Source organism: Jaculus jaculus, chromosome 5 (assembly GCF_020740685.1).
Source record: "Jaculus jaculus isolate mJacJac1 chromosome 5, mJacJac1.mat.Y.cur, whole genome shotgun sequence".
Classification (NCBI taxonomy): domain Eukaryota; kingdom Metazoa; phylum Chordata; class Mammalia; order Rodentia; family Dipodidae; genus Jaculus; species Jaculus jaculus.
Genome location: NC_059106.1, coordinates 570,254 through 597,283, shown reverse-complemented (window position 1 = coordinate 597,283; position 27,030 = coordinate 570,254). Strand labels below are relative to the sequence as shown.

Here is a 27,030-nt window from a genome sequence, read left to right as displayed (position 1 = left end):
GTCAGTGTTCCGTAAATATATCAGAAGTCAGGAGTAAACAAGAACCATGTAGAGTAGAGATTATATTTGGCAAACATTGGATATGAAGGAGAAAAGATCTAGCTAGTATTTATCCTTTACTTCAAGAAAGAGTGCCTACCATTATGAATTTTGGCTGAAAGGGTAATCATGATAAGTACTTTGCAACTGTGACCTGTTTTTGTTAACTTATATATGTTGTTTCTGTCTCAGTATCCATCTTAACATTCATGAGTCAATGGGGTTAAACACTTTATTTGACTTGACTCAGATCATAATTTAAATTAGGGGATTATGATGAAATTATTTGAGAGAGAGAGAAAAAGGATAGAAAACAAGAGAATGGGCACTCCGCTGGAAATGAACTCCAGATGTTTGTTCTACCTTTACATCTGGCATTACATGGGTACTGGGGAATCAATCTCAGGACCTTAGGCTTTGTAGATAAGCCACTGAACCCTGAGCCATCTCTCCAGCCCCTAAAAGATTTTTAATAGTATACAGATATAGAAGTTTATTTTACTGTGAAGGATTTCAACTTGGATTGTTTTTATTTCTTTTGCCTAAACTTTCAATGTTTTATAAAAAAACATGTGAAACATTTGGTTTACTCTAAAAATATAAACAACTGTGGCTTAGATTTAGAGGTTAACCCCTCCTGACATGCAGCACACTTTGTTGTTGTGACAAGAAAATTTATCATGGTTGAAGTCCCTTCTCTAAGTTTTCAGCTTTGAACTACCACAGCAGCAATCTACATGATGCCAAAGCAACTTTTCCTTTTTTAGACATTAAAATTGAGACTAACATATACTAAATAAATTATCATCACACATGAAAGGGCTATTTTACAGGAATGACTTATATGTTCATAATAGCCTCATTTTTCACTTGTATCTCTCTTTTTTTTTTTTTAAATCTTCAAGGGTCAGTGATTTCCAAATCTACTTCTTGATTAGTGTGGCTCCTTTTTCTGTTTTAAATATATTTTTGTTTATTTTATTTATTTATTTGAGGGCTATAGACAGAGAGAGAAAGAGGCAGAGAGAGAGAGCGAGAATAATGGGTGCGCCAGGGCTTCTAGCCACTGCAAACGAACTCCAGATGCGTGCGCTCCCTTGTGCATCTGGCTAACGTGGGTCCTGGGGAATTGAGCCTCAAACCGGGGTCCTCAGACTTCACAGGCAAGCGCTTAACTGCTACACCATCTCTCCAGCCCTCTCTTGTATCTCTTAATGACTTTAAATAACAATTTATAATAAAAGTGCCTGAATGCACCAGTGTTCTCAATGTTAGCTTAAACATATTTTGTGCTAAAAATAAATCAGATTACCAAAACTTTCCTATTTAAATATAATATAATATTTAAATATTAAATAATATACATTTGCTCAAAATTTACATATGTGAGACAACAGTGAATCATCTTCAACTTTGCTACATTTTATAACCACAGAACAGTCACATGGATGGGTGATTTGCATAACAAATACACATAGATATATAGATACAAAGGCATTGCTAATATAAAGATTTCATGGTTTCTTCATGGGGTTGAGAGTTAAAACAAAGTTTTAGTTTTGTGTATCTGCCACAATTCTGTTAAATATGAGCAACCCACATTAACTTTAGTCAATTTATATAATTAAATTCCTGAAGCTAATAAAATTAACTGAACTAGAGAAGATAATGCTCCAGTGAATCCCCCAGGAAAATGATCAGCAACAAAAAGTATCCTTTTCTCTGAAGAAATTCTCTGCAATACATATGGCTTCAGTTCTTTTCATGCAAAAGCCATCTTGGATATTCCATTGGTGCAGGATAGAAGGTTAGAAACAGAAAAGAAGAAGAAAGTTCTCTAAGAAGTTTAAGGTAGAGAGAAAAAGGCTTATCTCTATGGAAAGAATTCACTAAAATAATGTGTTTTTATCTCCCACTACACTGCACTGAGAGGCATAGAGTTCCTGCAGGTTTTCCCTTGTCTGGGTCTGTTCCTTGGTGTGCCCATAGTTGTGCAGATGAAAATGTTACCACTGTATGAGAAATAGAATGGATCATATCAGAAAATGAGAAGTAGCAAGGGCACAATGGAGCCAGAAGTGAGAGCTTGCTTGGACATTTCTAGGGTATTGTTTGGCATTGTTTCACTGTTGATTCCTTTTTTCAAAAGAAATGTCCCATAAATAATAACAATGATAAATAGTAAAAGCACACAGTGCAGAGCCTTCCAAATTATCTGATAAGGCACTTGCAGCCTTCATTGTGAAAATACCTTGCACTTTTGTAAACCATATTTAAAAAGTAACTACATTTAAGCATTTACTGTATAAAGCATTGCTAGACTATCCTCATCTGGCAAAATGTTGTTGGGTTGGATGAGTGATCAAGGAGATGGAGTATCATGTGTGCATCTTGAGAGAAACATCATGAAAAATGGCAGGTCTTCATAACTCAATCAGATGCCTGTCAGCATAGCATTCGTAAGGAGCTGAAAACCACAGGAGGACCAAAAGATAATACGTACAGAATTTTCAGTGCATGTTGAGGGAAATACATGTACTAAAGTGAAATACACAAACCTTTACCAAGAGTACTGCCTATTCAGAAAGTATAAATCATCAGAGAACACAAGGTGGCCATGCTGTGTTTACTAAATAAAAACTGAATCCATATGCTTTCCTGGTTTTAAAAGCTGTGCTTTTAATTTGTGAATGGCTAAAGAAATTAGTCAGATATCCCTATGGATTTGTCCTTTGGCTTCAATGGCATAAAATAACAGGTGATGGTTTACTTAATATTACTAAATATTACACTTAGTTAAGATTTGGCATTTTAATAAATATATATGATGAAATTTCATAAAGCATATGGATTAGTAAAGTAGATGTTGTGTGGGCAGCGTTTAGATACTACAAATGGTATCAGATCCTGTGTGGGGTCAGTAACTGCAACATACAGAAAATAACCTTTGCAGTTGGAAGAGGAAGACACACAAGGTGATATTAGATAGTGATGACAATTTTAGCACTGATAGGAAATTTATGGAAGTGCTGAATGTGATGATGCATGAAGTAGACAACATGCACATTACTAAAAGGCAGGTAAACCCCTGCAGAAAAGGTAAAACTCATTAGCATAAGAAATGAATAAAAAGACATTTTCACTGGCAAGAGAGTAGACAGCTCTTTTCAGACCAGAAAACAGTTGCGTTTACAAGAAAGTCTTCATTCTATTGTATCTAACAAGCACTTTAACCTAAGTCTAGCCTTTGCAATGAGATGCTTCTCTTCAGGAACCTGAGGGGAGAAACACATGCAGACGTTTCCACCTTATAGAAGGCAAACCTGCATTGTGAGTGATGCTGCTACAGAATCAGGACACCAGGCAGTATCATTTCTCCAAGAGAGATTAACACCTACTCCTAAGTGACCAGAGCCACCACAGTACAGAAAATCTCTTTGGAAAGCTTGAAGGCTATTACCACATGCATTTCTTGGCTTTTCTGTTAGTGTCTGAAGATGTTTTAACTAGATGTGTACAGCTTCTACAGCCATGATCCAAAGAGCACAGCGGTAAAACTCCTATTGCCCGCCATAAACCTTGAGATGTTGGAGAGGAGTTGATATAACTGAGTTAAATTTATTTTTAGTAGACCTTAGAGTATGAATAAAAATATAGGAATGATTTTGTTGATTTTTGCTGTCTTGACTAAGATATAATACCAACTTATCCTGCCAAAGTGGCTTGTTTAAATGACAGTGACCCTTATAAAAGAAGCTCTTCTTTGATTCTTACACTCATTGAATAGATCCATGTGAGAACAGTTTGCTTATATTAGTTATGGTTAATAACAGTGCTACCAGTAACCAGTTAATTTACCTTTTTTTATTTTGGTTTACACATTTTTTTCAAAATAGTTTATTTTATTTTGCATGTGTGGTATGTGTGCACATGTATATGCATGTTCATATGTATGTGTAGGTGCTTGTGCATGTTTGTGCATGTGAAGGCCAGAGATTGATGTTTAGTGCCTTCCTTAGTTGCCCTCTACCTTAGATTTTGACACAGGATCTCTCACTAAGCCTAGAGCTCACCCATTTGGCTTGACTTGCTAGCCCACCACATTTGACATTTTATGTGGGTTTTGAGGATGGATCTCATGTCTGCATGTTTGCACAACAAGCATTTTACCAACTGAGCCATCTCTCCAGCCCTGTAATTCATTTTCTCATAATAGTATGTATTTCATCTGAGGGACGGATGATAAAAAACAATAGATGCATAACTGTCCCTTATTCTACTTTGCACTTTTCCAAAACTGTTGAAAACCATGTTTACAACATTTGCTATCTTATCTTTTTCTTTTGATCCTCTAGGATTTCCTTAGCTCACCAATAACCATACAAAAGGTGAGCAGTGAGCAGGATCTTGCCAGCCCTGTTCCCCTTCCTTTGCCAGCAGCTGCACACCACTAATTTCTTCTTTGCCTGTGATTTGAAACCCACATGAGAAAACAAAAGCATATATCCTCAGCCCTCCTCCATATCCACTTTAAATAATATACTTAAAAATGTTGAGAACTATAACATATGAACATATTGCAAATTGGTTATATTCTCATCTGGGTATACTCTTATGTCCCTTTTCTCCAGCCCTCATTTCACTGAGGACACATATGTAAATTTTGTACAAATGTATATTATTTTATATTTAAATGGTAATCACTGTGACCTCATAAATGCACCAGTTAGTCCTTATGGCCCAGAAAAAGCCTCAGAGTATACCTTTCCACCTTGTGGCTTTTACATTCTTTCTACCCTTTCTTCTATGTTTCCTTAGTGTTGATCTTTCAACAGCCTATGATTTTTCTGCTATAATTAATTTTGAGTGTCCTCTGTGTTACCTAAATAATTTACTTTAAAAATTATTTTTTTCCATTTTGACCTTTTCATATTTTGATCAAAATTACCCTCTATTTCTCCCCTCTCCCACTAAAACCCTTTCCTTTCCTCATTAATCCCCATTGTACTTTCATGTCCTTTTTACCCTTTAAGTTAAATTATGATTGCTTGCTTGATGGATATAAAGCTAGTTACTGTAGAATGGGCAACTTCCCAGTGGTTATACCACTGAGAAATCTGACTCCCTCTCTTGGCAACCACTAGCTACTCTGGCAATTCTGGAGACTCGTGTTCTTCCCTTATTGATGATGAAGTATTAACAGGCTAAGACTTGTGTTGAATATCATAGCTGCTGTGAATTCATGAATATAATGGCAATGTCATATCCAACATTTCATAGCCTCCTTCCCATCCTCTGGCTTTTACCTTATTTATGCTCTCTTCTCAGTTTTAAATTCTATATTGATGTGTATAAGTCAGAGTGTCTATACAGATAAAAAATAAATGTTTTTATATTTTCATTCATGCTATATTTTCATGTGTCAATTTAAAATATTCATCATTTGATTCATACCAATGAAAGCAATGATGCTTAGCTTCTCCCATTTATGACTCTCCTGAAAAAGTATTCAGTTGGTCACTTGCATTAGTAGTTTTGATTAGTACTCTTGAAATCTGTCAGGTTGATCACTATAACAAAAATTCCATAGAGTGGTAGCCTGTCATACTTTTTTTTTTCTCATAACCCTGAAGGTTGGGTATGTCAAGGTTGGATCAGGGCCGAGGTAGGGGATCTTCTTGGTTTGTGGTTGTTCTTAGAATGTCCTCACATGGTAAAGAGCTGAGAGAGGTAATAAGCTTTCTCATGCCTCTGAAAGACCAGTAGTTCTATCATGAGGGTACAACTCTCATGAACTCCTAACCTCCTAAAGGTCAATTATCCTAATACCATCATCTTGAAGATTAGGATTTTGACACATTAACTGGAAGAACAAAAACATTGCATACAAGCACCCATGTTTCTTATTTAGATGGTTCTCTGAATATTTGCTCTTGTCATGAGGACTTTAGATCTTTGCTCTTACTGTTTTCCTTCCTTTTATCAATCATACCCTCACCTTTGTCTTATTATAGCAAGCAGAATATTTCAAAACATCTCATTCTAAAGCAAAATTCTTATCTTCCATTCTTCACATTGCTTCTACGAAGGTTTGCATTTTTATAATTATCAGTTGATGAACTCTAACATCAACTAGAAGTTTTTTAGTTCCATACTTCCTTTTTGCTCCTACCATGATTATCTCCCCTCTTACTCATTACTTAAAATTTGAATAATCTTTGCATTTGCTTGTGAGTCATTTATGTGTCACCTGTTGGATGACAGTTCACTACATGACCATATCTCTTTGTTAAACTTATCTCATGCACTTGGTCTACTTTCTTCTACTGTAAGTCTATTAATTATCTATTTAGACTAGCTAACATATTTTTCATGTACTTTGGGGTATTCTAATTATCTCAGCACTTCAGTTTACTACATGAAAGTTAAGGTTAGTGTTTTAGTCAAGATTCTCTAGAGGAGCAGAACTAACAAATATATATTACAAAGCAACTTATCAGATTGGGTTATATACTATAGTCTGGGAAATCAACAATGACTGAGAATCTGGTAGCTGCTCAGTTCACAAGGCAGGATGCTTCAGTATTCTATTCTGGTGCTAAAGGCCTGGAATATTCATGGAAAGCCACTGACCTTGAGTGCACATTGGAAGACAAAAGAATTGGGGCTCTACTCAGTATAGGAAGCAGCAACAGGGTAGATGCATGCAAAGAGCAAGGGCACCCAGGAAAAAAACAAAAAAAGCAATTTTATTTTTCTCCTTAGAACATCTTTAGGCTGCCACCAGAAGCACTGACCACTCTTGAGGAGGCCTTCCTTCCTCGGTTAATCCTTCTAGGAAATGTCCTCATAGACCTGTCCAAGAGATGTGTCTCTTACTTGCTTCTTAATACAATTATGTTAACAATAGAAATTAATAGTAACAATTAGTATACCTTTCAACTATTATTAGGAACAAACATAAGAAACTAGGCAGGGCTGGAGGAATGGATTAGTGGTTAAGGCATTTGTTTGCAAAGCCAAAGACCCAGGTTTGATTCCCCAAGACCCATGTTAGCCAGGTGCGCAAGGGGGTGCACGTGTCTGGAGTTCATTTGCAGTGGCTGGAAGCCCTGGCGCACCCATTCTCTTTCTCATTCTCTCTCTGTGTTCCTCTTTCTCTATCAAATAAATAATTTTAAATTAAATTAAAGAAAGTAGGCAAAGCATGCAACTGAGCATGGCTGCTCAATATACTGACATGTTATGAAGCTTTAAATACACAGTATCTCTATGTATTATGAGAAACCCATGGGCTTCGGTACAGAACCCCCTACATATATTCTGAAGTGGTTCTGTATTTTCCTCCAGGTATTTTTGTTGTAGGAGATGATGAATGTGACTTTTAACCCACTGTACTCACAACCTTTCAACCAAGCAAAAAATGAATAAAGACGCTCATTGCTCTTGCATGGGACCTTATTTCTTCCCATAAATGACTAAGTTGTCTCATTATAAAACATGAGTATTAATTAAATTATGAGTAGAATAAATGCATTTACGTGTCTGTCTTGATATTAAGAATTTCTCATCAGCAGTGTATCATTGCATGTGCTATGTGTATGTTTCTGTATATGTTTTTTTTTTTGTATTGTGTGGGGAATTAACATGTGTGCCTCTGGATGCCTAAAGTTGATAATGGGTGTCTTTGCTTATTTTTCTCCATGTTATTTACTCAGGCAGGGTCTCTAATTTGACTAGAATAGCTAGACATCTTGGCCCAAGGATCCCTGTCTCATTCTCCAGAGCACTAAGATTACAGATTGCCATACCCTCCTGGCATTTATCCAGGTGCTAGGGCTCCCAAAGCCTGTTCTCATACTTGGTAGTGAGCACTTTGTCCACTGAGAGATTTCCCAGTCACCTCATCAGCCCATGTGTTCCATGGAAAACATACTAATTATTTAAAGTAGTTCAGAATATTTTAATAATCAAAGATGCACACTATTTTAACTAGCCTTAGATTATTTTTGTATGCATATATATTATAATAATATATTGTATATCGTTATGTATAATCTTTTATGTTCCTCTTTCAACAGTAGGATATCAAATTTGATATGTTTCCCTGAAAATGTTTCATATTTATTCATTCTTGAAAGAAATCAAATCTTATTTGAGTTCACATTGATGGTATGGTAGTTGTTTAGCATTTTCTTTTTCCTGGTATAGTGAAAAGTGTATTGGTATCTATAGGAAGAGAACTGAAGTCAACTTCAGCTTTACGTCTGGCCAGGTGCTCTGATGCAAGTAGCATCACCTCCCTTGTTTTTCTTCCATTGTATATAAGAGAAAAAAGAGTAACTCAGTGTTTCATAACCTAAAATCTGACAGTTCTGTGCTAATCCATTTGTACTCATCAGGATGTATTGATGTGTCTCTTCACCTTAACAGATGTCCAGATTCAACAAGGCCTGAAACTATTCAATCCTGCTTTCTCCCATGCAAAAAAAACTGTGTTGTGACTGCATTCAGTGAGTGGACACCTTGTCCCAGGTTGTGCCAACCAGGTAGGTACATGCTGTCTTCCCCACACTTTCTTTTCTAACCATCTCGGTGTTTTCCTAATACTGAGGAAGCGGGGGACTGTAGAATGTAGGTATTCTTTCTTATTGTTCTGTCACATTAGAAGCAAAGTGCATAGAAGTGTAAGTCTCCTATTACTAATACTTCAGAACTTAGAAAAATATGTTGTTAGTATATGGCATAATTTCATTTGTACACTTTACAAAAGCACATCTCCTACTAGCTCACGGGGCCCTTTTTAACACCCAGTCTAACAGGATATCTTCCAAAATTTTATCACCACATCTGCTACATAGGTGTTTGACCTTGGTGTACATACTTTATTAGAATATAGAGCTTAGTTACTATGTTTAAATCACTAAGGGACAGCAAGGAAAAAAAAAAAACATAACAATGAATGTTAAACATGCTCAGGAATTGGAAATGCAAAATTCCCTTTCTTTCTTTCTCATGCTTTATACACCTGGGTGTACTTAGAGGGTTAAGACCCAGGACACTGAAGATCTAAGTCTTAGATGAATACATTGAACTAGGTATTTTTTCTGAAGCTTAGTTCAATTCCTGTTGATCTACCTCACATGGAATAAAATGCTTGTATTTCTGAACCTTTTAATATGAGAATTTAGGTTGACATCTTGCTTCTTCCCCTAGCATTATGCCTCTGGCCTTGGTCCCTGCCACAGTAAGAAAAGACAAAGTTAGCAAAAGAAAAGACAGTAAGAGTATTAGCCATAGTGCTTAGAGTTGAATGGGTCTCATCCACTTATCATCAAGGTAGTTATGACCTCTTAAGCCTCTCCCTCCTAACAAATTAAACTTGCTATTTAGGTTATCAAAGAATACTCCCTGATACTTAGAGGGAAAGATTTTCAAAGTTGAGTCAATCTCTGGTGGTGTCAGATTATTTCAATCATGTTATTTTGTGTATTCCACATGCAAGAAAATTCTCTTTGCTTACTGAGGGTCTTGTTGGTCTAACTTTGGCTGAGGTTGAAAGAATCACAGGAATATAAAACATAACTATTATTTACATAACTTTAAATTTTACTCCAATTTTCAGAGGTTTAATTAGTGGTTTAAATGGCAGGTATTGTAACTGGGCGTGGTGGCACATACTTTTAATCCCAGCACACGAGAGGCAGAGGTAGGAGGATTGCCATGAGTTCTAGGCCACTCTGAGACTACATAGTGAATTCCAGGTCAGCCTGGGCTAGAGCAAGACCCTACCGAAAAACAAGATCCTGTTGAAAAAACAAACACCAACAACAAAAAGCAGGTATTGTAATGAAATAGCTGTAAGCATCTGTAGTATCTTTTTGTTTCAAATGTTTCAAGGCTAGATAATTCTTTTCATAATTTAGCAGCCAGGGACCTATTGGAGAAAAATTTCAATTTCATTTTTTTATAGATTTTCGCTTCAATCCAGCTTATTTTTCTGTTTAAATCATACATTGGGAACAAGATATTATTGTATAGTTGTAGGTTAGAATTTAGAACACACTATGAGATAGAGATTATTTTCAAAGGAATAGTCCTTTTACAACTATGGCTCTCAAATACAATGAATAACTTGAAAGTATTATTAAATGCAGATGTCCAGATTTATGTTAAATTTTTGTTTCATGGGGCTAGGGAGATGGCTTAACAGTAAAGGCACCCACATGCAAAGCCTAACCACCTGATTTCAGTTGTCCAGTACCTATGTAAATCCAGATGCATAAAGTGGCCCTTGCACCTGGAGTTCATTTGCAGCAGGTGGAGGTCCTGGCATACCCATTCTCTCTATCTGTCTCTGTCTCTCTGCTTTTTAGATAAATAAGAAAATAAATAATTTTCAGGGCTGGAGAGATGGCTTAGCAGTTAAGGCATATGCCTGTGACCTAAGGATCCAGGTTTGGTTCCTCAGTACCAATGAAAAGCCAGATGCACAAGGTGGTGCATGAATTTGGAGTTGGTTTGCAGTGGCTGGAAGCCCTGGTGTACCCATAGTCTCTCTCTCTCTCTCTCTCTTCTCTCTCTCTCTCTCTCTCTCTCTCTCTCTCTCTCTCTCCCTCCCTCCCTCTCGCCCCTCCCTTCTTCCCTCCCTCCCTCTTTCTCTCCTCTCTCTCTCAAACAAATAAATAAAAATAAAAATAAGTTTAAAATTTTTGGTTCAGTAACAGTGAGAGAAGAGGTAGACAGTGGACAAAGCCTAAATGACATTCCCTGGCCATTTTGTTAGGCCTGCTGGTTTATGAACAATCCTTTGTTCTAGCTGCAGGCCTACAGATTGGACCTACTTCAACTCCCATAACATGTTTCTTCTAGCTCAGGAGATTTAATTTGAGGACTGGGAGCTTCAGTGCAGGTGGCTGGAGATGCATTTCCATGTATGCTGTCACATATATATCACTGATATCTTTTCTTCAGTTTTCTCATTTGTAAAACAGGCTTAACAAATTATAAGGAAAACCCTTAAAACACTTGGTACTACTAGCTAGTACTCTTGGCACCTGCTGTGTGGCACTCTATAGAGATGTAAATGTGTAGATTTGAATTAAACTAAGAATTTTCTCTCTTGAGATTGCCCTCCAACTGAAGCTTAGTGGAATTGTGCTTTAGGTTAGTACTTTCCAAACTTGAATATGTATACATCTCTCTTGAGGATTTTATTACATCCAAATTCTAATTCAGTAAACAGGAATAGGTCTGGAGTTTTATCTTTCTAAACTCCCAGCCAGTTCCCAACCAGTTGCAAATTCTCAGTGGGGTGGGGTTTGTTAATGCTTTCGAAGAGGCTGTCACCTAAAAATTATAAGGTGAGAAAAGTAGATTGAAGGCAGACAAGAAGAAGACACAAGTAGAGTGTGGTGGGATGAATAGCAATCTAACCTTATTGTAAAATCAGGGAAAACATCCCAGGAGGAGGGTGAGCCCTAGTATGTTTTCACATTGACTGATAAGGACAATTAAACCCCTTTCATAGTTTGGATTACCAGACTTCAAGGTGATTCCATCTGTAGTCCACAAGTTTGATTTTATGACAAAATTGCCTGAAGATCTCTAAAAAAAATGTTGATGCCTAATCCTATTGGCAGGCATTCTGGTTTAATAGATTTGTAGTATGATTACTAAATCACTGGATTATAAGACTCCCAAACCTAATCCCTTCTAATCCCCTGAAAAAACAGGGTACTTCTAAGAACCAAATATATCAGCTGTGATTTCTATCTCAGCCATGTATGATCAATGTCAGGTTTTATTTTATCATGAATGGATTTATGAGTTAAATCCTAAAGACTAAAAGACATTTTCAAGCCATAAATTCTGTCTGGCTAGTAGCTAACCACACTTATTTTTTTCTTATTCTTCCTTATCTGAGTCTCTCCTTAAAACATCAACAATTATAGTACCACATTTTTCTATGGAAATCAAAGTTACTTCCCTATTGTGGCCACTTAAATTATTAAGTCTCACAATAAATTAATCATTGATTAAGAAGTATTTCTTGGCACTTTACTTGCTACTTTTTCCTATTCTTTCTCTAGCCTGTAAAGCAAGTGTCTGAGTAGAGGATCCAATATTGTTCCATTAATAACAGCCATACTTTGGTATTGCAACATTTCTCAGCCCCATAGAGATTCGTCAATGCACTGATGTCTGGACATCATCCAATCCCACCTCAGGCAAAATCTCTTCATGCTGAAATGACATCTATAGTTTTAAAACTCTCCATTATTGATTCTTGCAAGTGTTGAAGGATGAGAAATAGTCATTAGAGCTTAATCTTTTATAATATGGCTTCACATACATTTTAATATGTGATTTTAAAAAGGCATTGTTGGGTGTGCTGGAGGGAAGCCTTAGCAGTTAAGGCATTTGCCTGCAAAGCCAGGTAAGACAGTACAAAGTCTGAGCACCTGTATTTGTAAACATCTTTGATTAGTTTAAGTACCTGTGTAGGTACCAATTATCCAGGGAACACTGGAAACAGAACCACAGAACTTGAAATAATTTTTTCTCAGATGAGGACCATTGTTTTGAGCATGCAGCTATACCCTAAAGTAGGGAATGTACCTTAAGAATTAATTTTGTTATAAGCACTAGATGTAAGATGCCAGAAACAAGACAGTTACTTAGCATATGAGAACAGAATCTGGTCTTAGTTGAGCCAAAACAGCCAGATAAATTATAATACAACCCTTGACAAATCTGCTTTGAAAGACAAAATACCATTTGACAAACAATTTTAGCTTAAACTTGATATTTATTGATTTTATGTGCCATAGAAATTTTTGTTAACATAAAACAATTTTATGTTTTACACATGACTTAAATTTGGTAAAATTTAAGCAAGCTATTCCAACATAGTTTAGCCTGAAAATTAATTTTTTGTTCCTTAAAAGTCTGTAAACAGTTAAAAAATCTTTAACTTTTGGTATGGTGTTTATGTTTAGCTTGAAAATTCTCTCCTATACATGCACATCTTTATCCACATACTTTAACATTTTGATCTAAGTACCACTCAAAACACATTTTTAACAAGCATTCTATGTCCAACATTGAAAAACTTCTTTCCCAGTTTCTTCAAATAACTCATTTCACCCCATAATTAACCATCTTTTTATAAGACTATTATCAGAAAATACACCAAATTGATTACTCCTATTACTGACAAGAAAGTAGTCTAGATAAAAACAATTTTATGTTATCAATACCTCTAACACACTAGGAAAAGATTTTATTGGGCATAACTAAGGCAAAAATTACTTCTGTATTAAGGCTGGCTGGTCTAGAATCAGGTCAGTTGCCTCCTCCATTTAATTAACAGGACATTGCAATTTTCTTTATTTAAAAATACCTGACAAGAGGCTGGCAAAAGCGGCCCGGCAGCTCCGCCAAATGCGGCGGCGGCGGGGCGCACCAGAAAGCTGCTAGGCTTGGCTCCAGCCACAGGAAAAGCCAGGTGCCGGAGCTTCCCCTCACACCGCGCTCTCCGCAACTCAGGAATCATGAAGGGAGAGCGGCAGCGGAGGAGCAGACCGCGAAGTAGAAGAACACGTGGAGCAGCGAGCGAACCAGAGCAGCTGCGGCTCTCTCCCCTCCCCCACTGCATGAGCCCAGCTCCAGCGAACAGAGCATCATCCTGGGACCTGGCCATGCCAATTTGAGCCGACAGTGGGACCCAAACAGGAGCAGAGTTCCGCAGCAACATTAGCAGCTCCGGAAACAGTACCAGCGGCCCCAGCAGCAGCAGACCCAGGAGTGGCTGCAGCGGCAGAGCCAGGAGTGGCAACAACAGCAGACCCAGAAGCAGCAGCAGTTCCAGCAGTGGGGGTGCTGATCTGCAGGGCCACAGTTGCCAGGCTTGGTTTGCCCCGCAGGAAAAGCCAGTGCCCAGCTCCAGAAATCAGAACAGCAACCCGACGACCTAGGCAGCAACTTGACTGAGACCAAACTCATCCAAGGTAACTGGGTTTGCACCAGGAAAGGGTCTCACTTGGTCACAAGCTGACTGGGATCCCTCAACAGACCAGAAATCTTAACCTCTGTGTTGATAGAGGATCTGGTTGTTATAATAACTACTCTTGCATACATACTTGGGGCTGTTTTTGACTGAATGGGTACAGTGTTTAGTTAACTTTTAGAATCTACCGGTGTTTTATTCCATTCAGCCTACTTGAATACTCCCATAGCAGGGAAACTCAACCCCTAGGAGCACCTTTGCAGATACTCTGAGAATCTTAAGAGCCACACCTAACACTTTAAGCTCCTACCCTGAAAATATATAACATCAAATCAATTGATACAACTAAGAATACCCAGCTGGCTAGAAAATCCAAGAATTAACTTAATCCAAGATGCAAAAGTATATACATTATAACACAAGAAACACTAAAAAGCAAGATGATATAAATCCACCTAAAAGTATTAATGCATCAGAAATGACCTCCAGTGAGAACAAGTTAGAGGAAATGCCTGAGAAAGATTTCAAAAGAATGATTGTAAATATGTTCAAAGAAGTCAGAGAACAAATCAAAGGAGTCAAAGAGGAACTTAAAGAGGAAATCAAAGGAATCAAAGAAGATGCAGGACACCAATTTCATGAAATAAAGAAGGCAATACAAGACATAAATAAGGAAATAGAAATAATAAAGAAAAACCAGTCAGAATTACTAGCAATGAAGAACACAGTTAATGAAATAAAAAACTCTGTAGAAAATCTCACCAGTAGAATGGATGAAGGAGAGGACAGAATATCTAAGCTAGAAGACCAGGTGGCAGATCTAATACAGGCCAACAAAGAGAAAGACAAACTTATAGAAAAGTATGAGTGGGAATTTCAAGATATTCAGGACACTATGAAAAGATCAAATATTAGAATTCAGGGCATAGTAGAAGGAGAAGAATTTCACTCAAAAGGCATAGTAGGTATCTTCAACAAAATCATAGAAGAAAATTTCCCCCAAATTGGGAAAGAGGTGCCAATACAGGTACAGGAAGCCTTTAGAACCCCAGCCAGACAAAACCTGGAAAGAACCTCTCCTCGCCATATTATAATCAAACTTCCAAACACACACACCAAAGAAAAAATATTGAAAGCAGTTAGACAGAAAAATCAAGTTACCTACAAAAGTAAGCCCATCAGGATAACAGCAGATTATTCAACACAAACTTTAAAAGCCAGAAGGGCTTGAGGTGATATATTCCAAGTTCTGAAAGATAACAACTGTCAACCAAGGTTACTTTATCCTGCAAAGTTATCCATTCAAATAGATGGAGAAATAAGGACATTCCATGACAAAAGCAGGTTCAAGGAGTATTTGAAGACAAAACCAGCTCTACAGAAAATATTTGATAGAATCCTCCATGCTGAAGAAAAGGAAAAGCACACATATAAGGAACCTAGAAAAAACAAGCAATACTCAAATACTAGTTAACAGAAGAGAGTACAGGTAGAACCAGAACCACAAAAAAAAAAAAAAAGGCAAACATAAATACACACCTTTCAATAATATCTCTTAATATCAATGGCCTCAATGCCCCAACGAAAAGACATAGATTTGCATACTGGGTTAAAAAGCAGGATCCTACAATTTGTTGTCTCCAAGAAACTCACCTTTCTACAAAGGATAGATATTATCTTAGGGTGAAATGTTGGAAGACAGTGTTTCAAGCAAATGGGCCTAGAAAACAAGCAGGGGTTGCTATCCCAATATCGGACAGGGTAAACTTTAGTCCAACATTAGTCAAGAAAGATAAGGAAGGTCACTTTATATTGATTAAGGGCACACTCTAACAGGAGGACATTACAATCCTAAACATATATGCACCTAACATGGGGGCTCCCAAATTCATCAAACAAACACTATTAGAACTAAGATCACAGATAACACCAAACACAGTGGTGGTGGGTGACTTTAACACCCCATTCTCATCAATTGACAGGTCATCCCGGGAAACAATAAACAGAGAGGCTTCTGGACTAAATGAGGTCATAGAAGGAATGGACTTAACAGATATATACAGGACATTTCATCCAAAGGCTGCAGAATATACATTCTTTTCAGCAGCACATGGAACATTCTCTAAAATAGACCATATCTTAGGACACAAAGCAAACCTTAACAAATTCATGAAAATTGAAATAATTCCCTGCATTCTATCTGACCACAATGGAATTAAACTACAAATCAGTAGCAAGACAGGCTATAGAACATACACAAAATCATGGAAACTAAACAATGCACTACTAAATGATGAATGGGTCAATGAAGAAATCCAAAAGGAAATCAAAAACTTTATAGAGTCAAATGATAATGAGAACACAACATACCAAAATCTCTGGGACACAATGAAGGCAGTTCTAAGAGGTAAATTTATAGCCTTAAGTGCCTATATTAAGAAATTAGAAAGGTCGCAAGTAAACGACCTAATGCTTCGCCTTAAAGCCTTGGAAAAAGAAGAACAAGGCAAACCAAAAATCAGTAGATGGGAAGAAATAATAAAGATTAGGGCAGAAATTAATGAAATAGAAACGAAAAGAACAATCCAAGAATTAATGAAACAAAGAGTTGGTTCTTTGAAAGGATAAACAAGATTGATAAACCCCTAATCCTGCTGTGATGCAGAGTGCATGCAAATAGAGTGAGAAGGCCAGAATTCTTAGTTTCCCACCTCCCAGTTTCCCAGGAACCTTTTATATGCTTGAAATGTCCATAATCTGTGCATCTGCAGTTATAACTGCACTGTATACCAATATAGTTCACATTTAATACAGAGCACTCATTGAAGATTTTACAAGGATAAATATTTGTTTTCCCCTCTGTAGGATAAAAAATTTCTCCAAGATGAGTAGAACACAGTGCAAATAAATAAATAAATAAATAAATAAAATAAAAAGAAAGTCAGAAAACTGAGAGATCTCCTCCAAGACTGTTCAGCCCCACATTGGAATCCTTCACTGAAATCATAGGTAAATCAACAAAAATTGAATCCCATCATGAAAACACAAGGAATGTGACCTTAATCAAAAGAATTGGTGAACTAGAAGTAAGCCATCAAAACACCAACAATCACATAAATGAAAGTGAGCAGAATCATCTCTTACAGCACTCAGCTTTTGACACTGAGCTTAGCCCAATTGAAAAAACAAACCAAAACAAAACAAAACCTTAGAAGCTCAGAAGAGATATAAATAAATTAAAGGTGAGTCAAGAAATGGAAAATCTCAATAGCCAATTGATTAAGCTTAATGAAGACTTGATCAAATGCAAGAATGAATTCCAGGAAGCACCAAGAAAATCAGACCTTGGACTGAAATCATAACTCAGAAAAGAGATGGACATGATGCAAAATAACACAACAGAAAACAAAACTCAAATAGAGCTTTTAAAAATTTCTCTAGAACCCATCACTAATAGAGTTACTATGTGAAAGACAGAGTCTCTAAGCTTGAAAACATGGCTGTCATCACCTCTCTCCAACTCTCCTGTAAGAAGGTTGTGGAAGTCATGACTTTGGAAAAAAGAAACATTCATGTAGGGCTGATTACTTTCTGTAGGATACAACTCTCAGGCAATGTATGTATTTGATCCTGTTTACAGTAGTGCTCATCTGAGCAGAGAGTTTTAGCTATCTAACATGCACTGTGATCATGGAGAAAATCCTGTGTGATATTCTATGTGTACTATGATCTCCTGCTTTGACTAACTCTCAGCTGTTTTGGATTTGGAATGGAGGAAAAGCTAGCTGTGGAAAAGGCATGACTATTTACTCGGAGTCCAAGTCTATGTATATCATCTTATTGGTCCTTATATATAGAATGAAATTCAATATATATTTAGGAAATCCTTATTGTTTTTTTAATTCAGAAATTTTTCCTCTCTCAACACACATAGGTGCACACTCACCTGTCTAAGCATCTTCTTTAAACTCATAATATGTGTGGCTTATCCTTGAATATTCAGGTATCCTATAACTTGGAAGAGCTGTAGCATATAATAGAATGCAAGGAAGGAATCATCATTCTGAGCCTAGGTGTATAGTCTTACACTATAACATGCTATCTCTATGTTACAAATAATTCCTGTGAGTCTTTAAGATATTAACTAAATTTCAAAGGATAGCTGAGAAATGGCAAGCATCTGAAGCTAACTATGACCTGCTATATCTAAAAGCTAAGGTCAACTTCTTAGCTTTCTACTGCATATGAAAAAGTTAAAAAGAAGCACATGACACAATGTGAAGTGCTAAAATGAGCACAATGCAGTATCAATGCAGTGACAATGTTGCCATTCACCAGTGGGTAATATATGTGCTCATTCAGCAGAGGGTACTGTTGGCTCAAGTTAGCAATAAGTACACTTCCAGTAGAATGTGTGACCATATTTAGATAATCCTCATTTCTACTTTGCCTACTATCCATAAAGTCTCCATGTAAAGATATGATAAGCACAATTTAGATAACAGCAAATTAAATTCAACTTGATAATGTCAAGTGAAAGTCATTCCATCATTATAGCAACTTGGTTTGTATATTTGATTCCTTATCATTGAAAACATGCCATTTAGCTACTCCATTTGAACCTTCTTTATGTAGCAACTTAATTTGGAAGCAACATCAAGCACTTAGAAGAATCTCCAGTGTTCATATTTCTATTGGAAAATATTTAAAAGTTGTCCAGATCACAAGTAATCTACTTAACTTTGAGCATAAATTTAATGTCTGCTTGACTTATTATCATAAATAAATTATGTGATATTCTTATCTGGACTTTCAAATTGTTATATTAAGACCCCAACAATTAGCCCCATCTCTAACTCTAGGTTTTATTATAGTAATATAAATATATAAAATAAATAAAAAATATATAAAAATATAAAAAGTAAATAGCTTATAAATCTCCCATCAGATCCAATGAGCTCAAACCTCTGAAAGTCACACTCTAATTTAGAATCATATTAAAATGGGACCAAAGCTATGGAAATTGAATATAATTATTTATTATTTTCAATTGCACAGTATTGTTTAATAAATGTAAAGTAACAGTCTAGGTAAATCAAAACTTACTTATTCTATTCCTTCATAGGAAGTATTTGGCAAGTATAACAATATACTCTTAATTACCAAGTATACCTTGATTTCTGAAAAGCAACTAAATATATGTCTATAAATAAATAAAAATATTGTATTACCCACAGGGAAATCTACAAATATAAGAATAAAATCAACCAGAACAAAAGCATTGAAAAGAAAAAAAAAATTCTCACATGCAAAAGTAAAATCACAGATTTTTGCTACCAGTACTAACAATAAATCATTATGCATATCCATGTAGGGTATTGTAGGACTTAATTTTGATAAGTTAACCTGGATATAGAGTGGAAAAATTAATAGGGCTTTAAAACAACTTTTAGTTGTCAACTAAGAAGGCATAACATTGAGTTTCAGATGTATAAAGCAAAATTCCATCTGCCAAATCTATGTTTTATTTTATTTTTTATTATTTACTTGAATTTATTTGTTCACTGGTTTATATAATAGACAATGCTCCTTCTGAGACAGGTCATTGATGGGAATCACAGCTAAGATATTTTGGTAGGAATTATTGTACACCCAAACTGTGTGCTTTGTTTGAAGTATCTCTCTCTGGCCCAGGTCATGCTCATGGCAAGTGTTTTCTTTCCTCATTGTCTCTTTTCTACATGAAAGGGTCGCTCTATAGCTTCTGCCTTCTCTGTATTTATACCTGGTTTGCAACATCTCTTTCCCCTGCCTGAGGCTATGAAATGAAGAGTAGTTGTTGCATTAGAAAACTGCTACTATCACTCTCTGCAGGTTAATACACAGGTCTGATGGAGGCATGGCAGTAGGAATTCCTTTAAGAGCTGAGTTTAAGCATTTTATAGAGGCCACATTGCATCCCAGGCCACCTGAGGCATGCTGCAGCATGGGTCCCTGCTGCCTTTAGGAACTACTGTTTCCTTCCTTTCCCAACTATGTGCAAGGCTGTTTCAACAGGCCCTGAGACACCAAGGGACCTAACAGAAAAATACTGACTGGGCCACAAGCTGTTCTTTATCAGTCATTTGAACAAATAAGCTGAAGAGAAGTTTCTTTGATGTTGCAAGCAGTTATGCCTTGTAGAGGAGGGACTTGGTCTGTACAGCCATTCCAGGTTATGTTTCTACTTGACAGTGTAAAGTTTCAAATACCAGGGAAGCCACATGTCTTTGAATAAACCAAGGAACTTCTACTAATGTTTGCATTTCTTGTTCTCAAATTGCTCATATGAAATCTATTTTCTTTTTTTTTTTTGATATGTGCAGACTTATTATAAAATCAAATTATGCCCTTTTATTCTTAATGTAGCTTAAATTTTCTGATGCTTAAAAACCCAAAATAGACTTGATTATAAGAATTATAGTAGGGTTGGAGAGATGCCTGCAAAGCCTAGGGACCCATATTTAACTCTCTAGATCCCATGTAAGCCAGACACACAAAGGTGAGGCAAGCACAAGATCACACATGCCCACTAGGTGGCACAAGTATCTGTAGTTCAGCAGCTGAGGCCCTGGTGTGCCTATTGTCTCTCTCTCACTCTCGCTCTCACTCTCCAAATAAAAAATAAATATATTTTAAAAATATAAAAATAATAATTATAGTAAGTTCTCATTACACCTCTCTTAAAATAGCTGCTGGTCAATGGTTAAACATTTCTCTAGTGCAGTGGTTTTCAAATCTCCAGTGTGTCTGAAAATCATTAAGGCTGTTTGTTTAAAAATGTGGATTTGGAGATCTTGGCTCTAACTGCATAGTCTGAGTCCAAGGGTTGTTATAAGATTCAGAAACCTGACAAAATTTTTATAAGGTTTGCACTCATGGCTACCAAAAGATTACTCACGGCTATACATTTTCACATTAATCATATAGTCTTGAATTTTATGAAAAAAAAGAAATCTCTATTAATCCTTGCATTGAATTTTTATAGCCATCCTATAGAGAACAGTAACCTCTACCTCAGATGATTTCCATTAAAATGTGAATAGGAAAGATCTTGAGGTATTATCAATTTATTTGGCTGTGCTTCCATGAGATATTTCTCTGATGTTTACAAACGATAATGAACAGATGTTGGCCAATGGGAATAATGAGTAATTTAAAAGATTTAAACTAGATGGTATGTGTTTCTCTTTGAACCACGTTATGTAGAAAACAGATCTGACTCTTTAAGTCTTATATATTATACATGTCATATGTTATTGCAACATATGAGTCAATTTCAGTTACCAAAGTAGACCATCTTCCTTTTTAGTAGTCTTTTAGGGTTGCTTCAGCAGATTCAGGAGGAATTTATCTGTATGTGACATGAATTAGCTGAGTTGTGCTCTATCTTCCTTTTTACTGGGTACTTTGGGGAATGGAGACTGAAAAGGATTTCAACACTCAGGAAGCTCATAATCTTCAGAGAAAAACAAAACACCTTTCCCAGTAGTTATCAATGCAAGCAATTCAGACAGGTTGTGGGATATAAAAGGAAGTAGTTAGCTGGGCGTGGTGGTACACACCTTTAATCCCAGCACTCAGGAGGCAGGGGCAGGAAGATTGCCGTGAGTTCGAGGCCACCCTAAGACTCCATAGTGACTTCCAGGTCAGCCTGGGCTAGAGTGAGACCATACCTCAAAAAACCAAAAAAAAAAAAAAAAAAAAAAGGAAGTAGTTATTTGTAGGCATAGGGTTAGGACAAGTTCTGTGGGGGAATGAAGAGCTCACACTTTGTGATGATTTAGGTAAATAAGCGAGATGATGATAAATACAGTCTAAAGAGAGAAATTGGATTTTTCTTATAACTTTCTGTTACATCTTGCTACAGACAACATCCCATACTCAGTGCTTCTATTATCCCTCATTGGACTGCACTATACAGGGTCATGGGTCCATTTCACTTACCAGTCTTTACCTATCCTATAACCCTGAAACCTTAGGTCACAGTGCCTGGAATCCATGCATGGCTCAGTAAATGTTGAGGTTGTATAAATAGCTAGGTCATAGGATCCTGCATGTTTTGAACGCTTCTTAGTTTGCAATTTGGGGCTATATGTTTAAGCTTCTATTTCCTCACACAGAAAATTGAATAATAATAGTGCTTTACAAATAAGGTTGAGAAGAGAATTAAATAGGTTAATGAAAACATTTGAAACTACACTAATACCAATTTTGAAATACACATCATTTATTATGGTCAGGTGGGTTAATAAATAAACAAATTACATGATTTAAACATTCTACTATGTATACATATATCCAAATATCACATTTTAACCTGTGATATATACTATTATTTTTAAAATAAAATTATAAGAAAATAAAATGCAAAGTATTAAAACAATCCTATCATAAATTACAGCTATTATAATTTTTAAAATATTTTATTTTATTTGAGAAAGAGATATTGGGCATGCCAGGGCCTCTAGCCATTGCAAACAAACTCCAGACACTTATGACCCCTTGTGCATTTGACTTACATGGGTACTGGGGAATTGAACCTGGGTCTTTAGGCTTAACAGGCAAGCACTTTAATTGCTAAACCATCTCTCTAGGCCCAAGCTATGAGAATGTTGATAAGAGGCAGTGAGATGAAACAAAACTATGTTCATCTCATTGCCTCTTACTGCTAAGAGTTAAAGCTGTCTAGTTTTCCATTATATAACTTCAAAGGGGCATCAGGAAAAAAAACAATATAGAAAGTTTAAACACTAGCCTGCTTGACTTAGTACTTCTCCCTATGAATGCCGTGTCTGCAGAGCTTCCTGGAAAGAGTATACCTATGGAGCAGGATGAATAAGACAGGTTTTTGTTTGTTATTATTATGTCCAGACAGGCTATAGAACTTCACATGTGCAAAGCAATGTGTAGTCTGTAAGGTGCAAAGCATACTTTACAAGCATTAAAATTCAAATCTGTCAAGATTAGTCAAGCAAGATGAGCCATGACTCTTAATGTGGATAGAAATAGAACATAAAATCAAATATAACTAGATTCTAATTCTGCTCTTATTAGAATACACTGAGTAACTTTGGAGCAGTTACTTCATTTATCTGAGCCGGTGCCTGTCACCTGTTAGCAATATATGCTTATATTTGCCTCCTGATGTCATTGAGGATGTAAAGAAGGATTCAGCTGGTAATTGTCTGGGCTGAAAATGTACATAATTATAAATTCATGTGTCCTTGGTCCAGAAAGAACTAAAAAGTAGGTGGGAGGAAGGAGTTTGGACTGAGGAGACAAACATTTGCTCAGAAGTATCATGGAATTTCTTATTCTAACACAAGAGTTCCTTCTTGTTGGGAAAAATAGTAATGGTGCTCTGAAGATATGTTCTTCAAATTATACTTTACCATACTTAATAACTTCTTATATGCATTGCCCAATGTGGCTTAAATGGTTTCCAGAAATTTAACCTCAGGTTCTCACAATTGCATGGAAATTGCTTTATCCATTGAGCATATCCCCATCCCCTAATACTGAATTTTTATAGAGACAGTAAGAGGTGTCATAATTTAAGTAAAACTGCATGGAAGGATTAGTGTTTAGGCAAATTTTGATCAAGAACATTTTATTCATTCATCCACTATGGAGTGGGAGAGTGTATCTTTATGAATTTCACCTGCAGAACTCTAATTGCAATCTCTGCAAACCCAAGTGTTTATCATTCCTCCTACTAAATTGGGAATATTATTAAGCATTGGGACAAACTGTCATCTATGGGCTTCAAATCACTGACTAAAAAGAACAATTCACATACCCATACATGTAGAGACAGAGGAACCTGCACATGGTATATAAAGGCTGAGTCAGAAAATATGTGAGTTTCACATCTTGTTTTATAATTTTTAAAAACTCCTTCTGGAAGTGATAACCTTATCTGAAATTTGTTGTGGAGGAAAGTGAGATTTAGCTTCATCAAGTAAGAGAAAGATTGCCTTCGATATTATTTGAGGATCAGTGTTCTGGGCTCAAAGTTTTGGTTATCCAAGCACAGTAGATCATTATTTTGGAATAAATCATTATTCTATTATCTACTTCTGTTGTGGTTTGAATTTAAAACATTCTACATAGGCTCATGTATTTGAACTTCTGGTTCCCAGCAGCAGGAGCTATTTGGGAAGGTTGTGTAATATTTAGGTGGTAAAGCCTTTCAGGAGAAAATGGGTCACTGGTGTTTAATATACTAGTCTAATTTCCTGTTTGTTCTTGTTTACTGACTGCAATGTGACCATCTTTGCTTCATGGACTTAACACCATGAATTCCCAACCATGACACTTCCCTTGAAACTGTAAGTCAGAATAAACACTGTCCTCAAGTTGCTTCTGGTCAGGTGTCATTCTGTGCAGGTACTGTTCACAGCAATAATAATATTATCAATATAACTTCCCAAATGGTGGTTTCGATGGGTTGGTCATGGGAGGTAAGGATGGATGGTGGTGATTGTTGGCACTGAACTCTAGTCAGATTCACTGTTGATAGCTTTGAAACATAATGAGAATATAAACTGGCTTGGATCTATTGAATAATCTATTAATGTCAGAGCTTCTTATAAGAGAAAGCAAAATTTTCAGAATTATAAATGATCAGGGAAAGACCTATGCATTCACTTATATCTTCATTCAACAATTATTGAATGTTCATCAAGTCAGACTTTAAATCACTGTTACAAAATCTCTGGCAGTACAAATGAAAAACTAGGAAAGATTTATTTTAGCTCACAGGTTTCAGAGGTTTCTGCCTAAGGCTGGTTGGCTCTATTGTTTATGGGCCATGACAGTACAGACCATTATGAAAGGGTTGACCAAGAGGAACAAAGTTATTCCATCTAGGAATCTGACAAGGAATCAAACAGGAGCCTGGGGATAAGGCATACCCATCTACAAGGTCACACCACCATTGACTTACTTCATATAGTTAAACCAAACTTTCTAAATTTTTAATAAACTCCAAAAATAGCATCACCAACCTTGTAATACATTAGCATTTGTGGAGGCAATCACTTCATATCCAAATCATAACACCCATCACAAGCCAGCCACTATGAAACTGAAGATCCCAGCTCTCCAGAGTTTAGAGTCTACCCATGGAAATTATAGGCACCAAAACAAAAATAGAATAATATCAATATATGGAGGACTTTATACTGCATAATATCCACTTAAAAAAGTTTCTGGCCTTCAGAGTCTTGTCATCTTCATCATAATTTAGTTATATATGCTATGGTAAGTTATTACATATTGAATACATATCATGTATAAGTATATATAATATATAAAAATATATATAGTATATCTAAATATATAAGTACATATCATATATAAATATATAATAAATAATAATAAATATATATAATTATGATATAAGTCTATATATCTGGCACAGTTCTGTATGCCTAGCCTCTTCATAATATTTATATACAGTAGGTGCTAGGTTATCTTATTTTAGAAAGGAGGAAATTTAAACTCCTAAAGTTTATGGTGATTTGTATGGCAAAGATAGAATTATATCCAAGAATTTTAACTTAAGAATCCATGGTCTTAATTCTTGTGATATATGAAAAGTATGTTGAAAGAAAATTACTTTGTTTACTACCAAAACTTAAGATGTAACACTAGGAGGATTTACATAGAGGGATAAAGATACCACCATATGAGGATTCCTATTGACTCCTAGTGCAGACTAAAACTGGCTTTCCTATTACTATGATTCTGTCATCCAGCTCAACCTTTGAAATGAAAGCAGGAGGTATTACCTTGGTCTTTAATGGTATAGAATGATAAGCAATTCTAAGTTTCTCAGAATTTATAGAAAATATAGCTTAAATATGCCTCATTTCATTTTCCAGCCTATAAACTACTTGCTCCATTTCCTTCCTCCCTATAAAGTGTTCAACACATCTGGAAAAAATATTTCAGTTAGTACATTTGGAATAATGGCAATATAGACAAAATAAGAACTTTCATGATATGATTCATTGTTCTGTGTGGTCTTTACTACATTGTATATATTGCATTGACTATTAATACATTGCATTTAACAATGTGTTAATGTACATATATAATGTTTGTAATTTCACATACTAATTAAATGTTGAGAATATAAAGTGAATCCTTTGCATGATATCCTTGTAGAAATCTTGGAAGAACACTTGATTTGGGACTAAAGAAAAAAGAGGTGGCTCACAATTGTAATCATAACATTCCCAAGGTTAAGGCAGAAGGCTTTCCATGACTTTGAGGTGAGTCTGAGCTATAAATTGGACACTGCAAAAAAAAAAAAAAGTGAGAGAGAGAAAAAAAGAAAGAAACATAGAGTATGACAGTAATGATATCAGTGGCTAAGAATTAATTTGCTGAACTATTCAAGCAAACACTTAGCAAAGCCTTTTTTTATTAGTTATGTACATAGTGTGTATACACCCACGATGGAACCATCATTTGCCTTCTCCCTGTGATCCCATCTTGTGGACTGTGGGTGTTGCATTGTGAGGGTGGCCATCAGTTATGGGGAAGAGACAATGTCACTGTTCATAATGACCAAACTTATGGCTCTAACAATCTTTCAGGCCCCTCTTCTGTGAATTACCCTGAGCCATGTTGAGTACATCTTAGGTCTATTTCAGTGACGGGAGGTCTTGTGAGTCTCTGTGTCTCTGGATATCTGGTTTGGTAAGAGTTGAGTGTTCTGTGTGTCTGTTTCCTTCAACCTTGTGCTGATACAAGGTTCACCTAGAAAGAATCTCTTGCTCATAATCCCACTAACTCTGTGGCTTCAGCTAGTGACCTGGGGGGCAGGGTGTGATTGACTGATACTCTCCTCAGTTTCTACATTCATCTGAAAAAGAGAAGCAAATTCTCCAACTGAGAGTCTAGTCAGTGCAAGATACATGGATACC

General features: G+C 36.2%; 1 protein-coding gene across 6 annotated transcripts in view; it reads left to right on the top strand.

The window, feature by feature from the left end:
• Nucleotides 1-27,030, top strand: part of Thsd7b (thrombospondin type 1 domain containing 7B) — a 797,324-nt gene that overhangs the window by 347,091 nt on the left and 423,203 nt on the right. For all 6 annotated transcript variants that reach the window (XM_045150956.1, XM_045150957.1, XM_045150953.1 and 3 more), the window contains one exon: nucleotides 8,473-8,588. In XM_045150956.1, coding sequence (XP_045006891.1) covers nucleotides 8,473-8,588 — 116 coding nt within the window. The remainder of the gene's footprint in view (nucleotides 1-8,472; nucleotides 8,589-27,030) is intronic.